This window comes from Carlito syrichta, unplaced genomic scaffold, assembly GCF_000164805.1.
Source record: "Carlito syrichta isolate Samal-C Ts95f unplaced genomic scaffold, Tarsius_syrichta-2.0.1 Scaffold308852, whole genome shotgun sequence".
NCBI lineage: Eukaryota > Metazoa > Chordata > Mammalia > Primates > Tarsiidae > Carlito > Carlito syrichta.
This window is the reverse complement of record NW_007252948.1, coordinates 159,089-166,919: the sequence shown is the minus strand read 5'-3', so window position 1 is coordinate 166,919 and position 7,831 is coordinate 159,089. Positions and strand designations below refer to the sequence as shown.

At 39.2% G+C, this 7,831-nt stretch overlaps 1 protein-coding gene across 3 annotated transcripts; it reads left to right on the top strand.

Moving 5' to 3' along the window:
* Nucleotides 1–6: 6 nt before the first annotated feature.
* RNF7 (ring finger protein 7) lies at nt 7–7,016 on the top strand. 3 transcript variants are annotated; one of them, XM_008066181.1, is made up of 3 exons: nt 7–199; nt 4,362–4,409; nt 6,096–7,016. In XM_008066181.1, exons 1-3 carry the CDS (start codon nt 32–34, stop codon nt 6,150–6,152), a joined length of 273 nt encoding a protein of 90 aa, XP_008064372.1. In that variant the 5' UTR covers nt 7–31; the 3' UTR covers nt 6,153–7,016. The 3 variants fall into 3 exon arrangements, with proteins under 3 accessions (XP_008064372.1, XP_008064371.1, XP_021572306.1); XM_008066180.1 differs by having other exon boundaries at nt 7–206; XM_021716631.1 differs by lacking the exon at nt 4,362–4,409 and having other exon boundaries at nt 7–206.
* Nucleotides 7,017–7,831: the final 815 nt, after the last annotated feature.

Sequence of the window (7,831 nt, the reverse complement as noted above, 5' to 3'; positions counted from 1 at the left end):
ACGTCCCCGCCGCCGGCTCCGCGCCGCCGCCATGGCCGACGTGGAAGACGGCGAGGAGCCCTGCGCCCTGGCCTCTCACTCTGGGGGCGCAGGCTCCAAGTCGGGAGGCGACAAGATGTTCTCTCTCAAGAAGTGGAACGCGGTGGCCATGTGGAGCTGGGACGTGGAGTGCGATACGTGCGCCATCTGCAGGGTCCAGGTGATGGGTAAGCGCTGCACGCGAGCCCGGGGCCGCCCTGCGGCCTCTGCGGGCCGGCTCCGGCGGGGGCAGGGCCGGCCGGCGCGCCCTAAGTCTCGGAAAGCCCCCGGCCTGGGCGAGTGGTCCGGGGTCGCCCTGCCCGGGCGCTGGGGGGCGCGGGCCACGCCTCTGCTGCCAGCGGGCCGGAGGGGTGCGGGCGTGGGGTCGTGCAAGGGCCCCCCGCGCCGGGTGGCTGATGTTCTTGGGAGAAAGACGGGTGACAAACGGAGGAATCAAACGGTGGTTTCAGGTAGTGATGGGTGTGGCCCAGAGAATAGAGCGGGGTGATTTCTGGAGCTTGTTGGAACCACCTAGGTTTGTGTGGCCAGTCCCAGCTGTCACAGCACACCGCGGAGGGGTCAGGGTGAAGGCCGTGACTCAGCAGCGCACTTGAAAAGGTTTTGGTCCACCAGAAAGTGATGCTCAGGCATCGCCTCTTCCACAAAAACGACGGGCGCAGTAAAGAAAAGTGTTCCCAGCCCACGCATTTCCGGATTAGCTGCTGCTGCTGTCGGGCTGGCCTTTAAATGGGGATTGATCTGAGCATTCGCTTGGCTTAAAGGGGATACAGTATGGTTCACGAATATGAGTTTCATGGGAATTGAACAACGTAAGTCCTTTATTCGGAAACAGTAAGCTTCATCTCCATCTCGCCCCGCTCTCCATCATAAGATGCCATTTCCTGGAGAAGATACTGCCCTGCTCTGAGTCACGTCTTTGTGGAGAACCCTGTTTTACAAATGTCTTCTTTCTATAATATACTGGGTTAAAATCGTGGATCAAGTAAAACATTTCAGAGCAGTTTAATCTTGTTGTGTCTGACGTGGGTCTGTTTTAAGATCTCAGACCACTGTAAAAACAGATGCTGTTTAACCGCAAGTTATGTTTTTAGATAGGGCTTTGAAATTACTGTGAGAGCTTTTTAAATGAGTTGTTTCTTGAGGACAGTTGAAGAAAATTGATTTCTGTAGTTTGGAAACTTTGTGACTTGTCCTACAAAAACGAGAGAATTGGCGAACATAGAATTGTTCTCCTTTCTTAAGGGATGAGACCTTAAGCCTACCAGAATTAAGAAATTTCTCAATTTATGCGCTTTTGTCTTTTATTCATAGGGACTTGTTTCAAAGATTTACAGTAATGAGATTTAAATATTTTTATTTTTTACTTTTGGAAAACCTTGATTTTAGACATGATCCACTTATTTTTGCATATTAGGCTTTAAAAGTATCTAGTTTATTGGCCTGCAATGTAACTCTTCCCTCCCCCTTTCCACTCTTTACTTAAGAACTAGAATTATTATTTCTGTTTGGGATGCATGTTTAACTTATCCAGGAGAGCTAATATTTTTTTTTTCTTTTGCAATACTAGCTAAAAATTTTATCACTTAAATACCCTTTAGCAGCCGGGCTCAGTTGCTCAGCCTGTAATCCCGCGCCTTTGGGAGGCTGAGGTGAGTGGATTGCCTGAGCCTGTGGGTTCGAGACCCTCCTGGGCAGCAAGACCTCATCTCTACAATAAATCAAAAAATCAGCCGGGCGTGGTAGCGTGCACCTGTAATTCCGGCTACTCGGAAGGCTGAGGCGGAAGGATCGCTGGAGCCCAGCAGGTCGAGGCTGCGGTGGCCAGGAGCAGCCACTGCACTCCAGTCTGGGCGACAGAGTGAGACTCCAACTCAAAAAAAAATTCCCTTTAGCTTAAAGGAAACTAAACTTCCATTTAGTTCCTTTTTAGTTTAAAAATAATGTTCCCAGGGCCATTTTAAAAGGGTTTATCACTTAAAAAGCTGTTTTCTCCTCAAAGGAAAAAAAGTTTAAATAGTAAGTAGAAATGCAGAAGCTAAAATAGTAATTGAAATTTTGCAACAAATAAACTTTACTGAGATATTTAAAATAGGTCAAAGTATGGGCAGTGACACATTCATCATTAACATTCTAATTATAGCAAGTATTCTGCTACTGCAGGATTAATGTTGCATATTTATAACAGCTGTACTTTGGGTTCAGGAAAGTATTCTGGACCAGACCTTTGTATTTTGTTTATGAGGTGTTTTAAAACCCACTTAGTGGTCAGGTGGCAGTAGAAGGAAATGTGTTTTTCAGACTTTCCAGGCCTTACCTAGCATCAATCTACAAGATGTTACTGTACTCCCTGGAAATGTGCTGTTTTGGACACTAGGAACATCATGACAGAAATTTTTTTTTTTTGGTCTGAAACTTTAGAGATTTGTGTGTATTGGGGTAACTCTTTGATAATCTAAATCAAAGCTATAAGCACAATCCAGAGACTTCTAGATTCTGCAGCAAGAACCCACTTAGTTCCATGTCCTTAATATTTGGAGTTTATCTCCCACTCCTAAGGAATTTATTACACTTTCTGCTCCAAGATTTACCTGTCAACCCATTCTGGTATGAGTAGCACTCTGCTTTCATTCTGAAAGGAGCAGATGGCACAGTGGGCAAGCACTAATGAGGAAGAAGGGAAGAGGTTTGCTTATACAGCCAAGTTACTATAGCCAGAGTGACCCTCATGACTGTATACCTTGGACATTTCACGTGACCTTTTGAAACCTTACCTTCCTAATTTGTAAAGAGGCAGTTGGACTCACCAACTCTAATACTCAAATTTTGTGGTTGCGCAGAACCAGAGCCAGATAACAGGTAGCAGGGTGATCCTTAAGGTATTTATATGTTTGTCTACCTCCTCATTTGCTGGTGAGCCCCTTGAGACCTAGCTTTGGTCACGTCGGTGTCCCCAGGGCATAACTCCTTGCACAGAGTAGATGCTTGGTAATTATGAAATTGAAGAAAGCCTCGGGAGGCAGTGGTTGTTTTTAGTCCACACTGAAGAGTCCAGGGTGGTGGTGTTTTCTTAAGGGTAAGAGCATACGGAGAGGAGCAAACAAATGCCTGTGCATAACCCAGTGTAAGAAGAGAAGCCAGCTTCAACTCCACTGTTTCTATTTTTACAGAATTATTTTTCTCCTATTTATGTTAAAACTATTTTTTTTCTGTTGGTTTGAACTTCCTTTTACCCAGCCGTGACTCCTCTTCCAGCTAGTGAATGAGCCCATTTTTGGTCCCTAAAATATTCTGTATTACCTTTTTCTTTAAGGTAATAGTACTACAGATTGAATTTTGAAAACTTCTTGTAAACTCTTTGGGTACCCATTCTAAGTATTTACACCAGCATAACTTTTAGAACACTTTGCCATTGTTGGGTAGTTGCCTTAGACTCAGACTTACCTTTAAAAAGAAAAAAACCTAGTATTTAGAGTACCTACTATTTATTTTATCTGTAAAATTCTCAGAGGTATGTTTCATCCCCACTTAATATCTAAATACCTCATGGCATTATCTGCTTGTTACAGGGGAGGACACTGAGGTTTGTAATTGGTCCAGGGACCTGAAACCAGTAAATGCCACTGGAATTTGACACCCAGCCCTTGCTTTTCATCAGTGTTCTTTGGATGACCGACCATTAGTAGTGACCTATTGAAAGCATACAGAATAGTTCATTTTAAAGGAACTCTGTTTCTTTGATATGAATGAAAGCAAGAAGTTACTTTTTATGGGTTGCTGAAGGATAAAGTCTGTCAAGAAGTATGGGTAACTCAAGAAAACTTGCTTGTGAAAGAGTCAGTTTTTCAACTTAATTTTGGTTATACAGGTACATAGTTCAAAATTGGTTTCTTGAGTATCCTTCTAGAGTTTCTTTATGTATACATAAAGAAATTCCAAGAAATAACCATCCTTTTAAAAGGGGGTCTTTAAAATGCACTGCCCCTGAGCATGCCTAGTGAGTTTATAGTAACTTCTAATAGAGAGTATGGCATCTTTTTCTCTAGTGGTTTTCTCTAATGGCACTGTCAGGACATCTTTTCATCAAAGCTTGTAAAATCAACATTTGTTAACCCTTGTGAAATTGTTCCTGGTCATAGGTAAATTAGTAAAATGGCCTGTACTTTATTCCTCTTTAAATAGTTATGTTCAGATGAGAAATTAATACTGAGGGTCTTCTATCTCCATCTCTAACCTTTAGGGCTTTTATTTGACTTTGAAGTGTCTGGGTTTTAAAAATTGCATTCTGAGCATCAGAATGAGAATTGCTATTTGTTTACTTTTAGATGCCTGTCTTAGATGTCAAGCTGAAAACAAACAAGAGGATTGTGTTGGTATGTTGTAATTTCTTTCTCTTGCTTTTTCAACTGAAGGTTTTCTCTCAGTGGGAATGTTTGAATTTGCAATTAAGATTGACTTTATCAATACACAAAAATAAACTGTAAAGCAGTGGTCCGTTATTAATATAAAATGTGTTGATTCTCAAAAGGCTTTAATGGAATGAATCTGCAAGTCCTTTTAACACTATCATTAAGAAGGATCCGTTATTTTATTCCAGACATAGTCATAAGAAACATTTTGGTCATCAAAAAATAAATAATTACCTCCTATTAAAATTATAAAATAAATTTGTCAAAATATTATTTGAATTTTTGCTGTGTTATAGGTCATTTTGGGTTCTAATAAAGCATTTCCATTTTTTAAAACATGATACAATATTTAAATTCTCAACTAAGGTAGAAAAAATTCTAAGTCTCAAGTATTTTGAAGGGATGTGGTTTGTATATTGAAATCTATTAAATTTTCTTTACAGTTTTAGATTACCAAAGTTGTCTTAACCTAAATATTTTAAGCAAGTCAAAGGTCTTTATGTCCTTGTTTTTGAGGTGATCACTGCTAGATTGCTATATGAAAGTGTTTATAGTCTTTCCTGGACTAAAAGGTTAACTTTGTATTTTATGTTTGCATGGTTGGTTTACATACAGTTTCTTAATAACGTTTTGAGTCTTGATCAAATCTTATTTCTTCTTCTTGAAACACTTAAAATGTGTCCTTCTTACTTCCTGCCCTATGTAGCCAGTTTTCATAGGAAGTATTTCTCTTCTCTTCCCCCAAATCATTTCTTTCATTTATTCTTGTTCCATTGTCCTCTAGCTCAGCTGGGCAAGCAGGGGGCAGATGAAGTCTGATGAGATTGTATTCCAGATTGTGGGTGATTTCCCTTGAAAAAATTTCTTTCATGATGCCAGTTTAAAATCATATCAATCTGGGAATTGTGAGGGGCAGGCCGCTTTCTTTGATCACAGAGACCTCTTTCTCCAGCCACCCACTTGGAAAATGTCATTGCCGCATGAGGAATTGCACTGCTTATGGATGACTTAACACAATTCATCACTTCTAGAAAACAACTCCGTAGACGTATAACTGATAATGTTTAGAAGCATGTAATTTATAACTGCTTACTGTGAGCTGAAAATATTTGATACTCATTCTATCTTTGTAATGAAATCTGGGAGGACATTTTTCAATAAAATGAAGCCCAAAAGATCTCTAAGGTCAGTGCCTAACTGAGAACACCTGGGATCTAAGGAAGGTTCAAGTCTTTTAATCTCCTAACTTCAAGAAAGTGTGTGAAGGGAACGAGGGGTCACAAATTCTAGAACAGGGATGACAAGTCCCTTAGCAGCTTACCTAATTTTTAAAAAAAGTTTTTATTATTAATATGTTATAGAGATGAGGTCGCACTATGTTGTCCAGCTGGTCTCAAGCTCCTGACTTTGGGCCTCCCAAAGGCACTGAGCACCACTTCTGGCCAACTTATCTCATTTCTTAAGTGTAATTTATACATTTAAACTTCTGTTTCTTTCTAGATAGAAAAACATTATTTTGGCCAATTATTCCTCTTTTTTCCAAGATTATGAATCATGGTTATTATTCATAAAATAAACTATAATTTTGAGTTTTAGTAATTTAAATTGAAATATGTAATATCACCTCATTTTTTTCTTTCTTTCTTTCAGTGGTCTGGGGAGAATGTAATCATTCCTTTCACAACTGCTGCATGTCCCTGTGGGTGAAACAGAACAATCGCTGCCCTCTCTGCCAGCAGGACTGGGTGGTCCAAAGAATCGGCAAATGAGAGTGGCAGGCAGCTTTCTTAATGCAGTTATTTGGAGCCCTGGTGAATCTTGTTATCAAGTGCCCTACAAAGGCTAGAACACTCCAGGGGATTAATTCTTCAAATAGGAGTCGATGGATCTGTGGTCCTTTGGGCCTCATTAAAGGCATGGTTTAGCATTTTGCCAGTTTTATTTTCAGAAATTCTCTACAATTAAGAAGATAATTTATTAAAGATGGTCTTTCCTACCTCTGTGGTGTGTGTGTCCCACACACTGCTTAGAAGTGCTATAAAAAAGGAGAGGACTCCACATTGAATGACCTTGATTATCTACTTATTGATATACAACAGGCAGTGGACACAGTCCCATACAAAAAAGAACTTTTTGCATGCTTATGGGTGATCAGATAAAAAAGAATGTGATAGTAACAAATAAAGTGCAGTTTAAAACCCAACTCTTATCCTTAATTTGTTCGTAATATTTATTTTTGGCAGGGGGAATGCAGTCCATGAAATCTTTATTTGGTGTGAGAATTTTTAATTGGAACCAGTGAGCAGGGTAAATAAAATGTAATGTTTGGGCATATGGAATTCTGATTATCTTTTAAGTTATCCTTCTTTACCGTTGACTCATCAAGAAAACTAGATCTGTCCTCACCTCACTCTTCAGTCATTGGATGTGAAGGGCAGAAGTATTTTCTAGTTCTGGTAAGATGATGATGTAAATTTGAATGAAGGGAATGTGTTTGCCAGTGTAGCATTGGATCAGAAAGCTTATTTTATCACACAGTGTTTTAATAAATGGTCTATTCTGTTTACCTTATTTGAAAATTGTCTTTATTACAGTTTTATGTACAATATTAAACTTAGTGCTAATCTGTCAAGTAAATGCTTTCATTTAATTTGAGAAAATGTATATACGTTTTCATTTGGCAATAATAAGATTTAGGGTTTATTATCTGGAAACAAGTGCAAGAAAATACTTAAATTTTAGCAAACTCATATTCAGAGTAAGTTATTTCTAAACAAATTATTAACCACAAGTTCATTTTGAATTCTTCTGTATTAGAGGCTACTGATAGGAATTTAAAATATAAAAACCTTAAAATCTTAACTATTCACATCTGCCATTCTGAACCTTTAAATCCAAGGGATGTGGATACATAAAAGAATGTTTAAAAAAGAACAGAGTACAAAATTAGAATTTTGTATGCTCTCCTATTGACCACTTCTTATTAATCAGATCTTTCTGAAAATTATTGCTTTATTATATATTTTTTCACAGTTGTCTTTCTTGCTACTGAGAAAATCATTTATAATATACAAATATGTTTAGCCACTTGAATATGTTTATCATTGCGCAATGAACTGTTTTAGTGACTTTTTGTCTGACCTTTTTAAAAGGTTGCAACCATAAAATGTGATCCAAATATTTGGCTTTGCAGCGAAGAGGAAAGTGTGTCAGGTTACTTTAGGCGTGTGACAGCATGTAAATGAAATGTGGGGGATGGCAGTAATAATTTGATTTTCCACACAGCAAAAGCACAGTCCCACCACCTAACAAAGCTCTGTTTATGTTCCACACCAGCATCTGAGGGCAAGCGAGGAGGAGGGTCTGGGACAAAGCAGCACTGATCC

Bases quoted from the DNA above. Each gene is read 5' to 3' on its own strand.
- RNF7 (XM_008066180.1), top strand. From the start codon at position 32: ATGGCCGACGTGGAAGACGGCGAGGAGCCCTGCGCCCTGGCCTCTCAC. The intron at 207-4,361 runs GTAAGCGCTGCA...GTTTACTTTTAG, and splicing joins CTGCAGGGTCCAGGTGATGG to ATGCCTGTCTTAGATGTCAA. The intron at 4,410-6,095 runs GTATGTTGTAAT...TCTTTCTTTCAG, and splicing joins CAAACAAGAGGATTGTGTTG to TGGTCTGGGGAGAATGTAAT.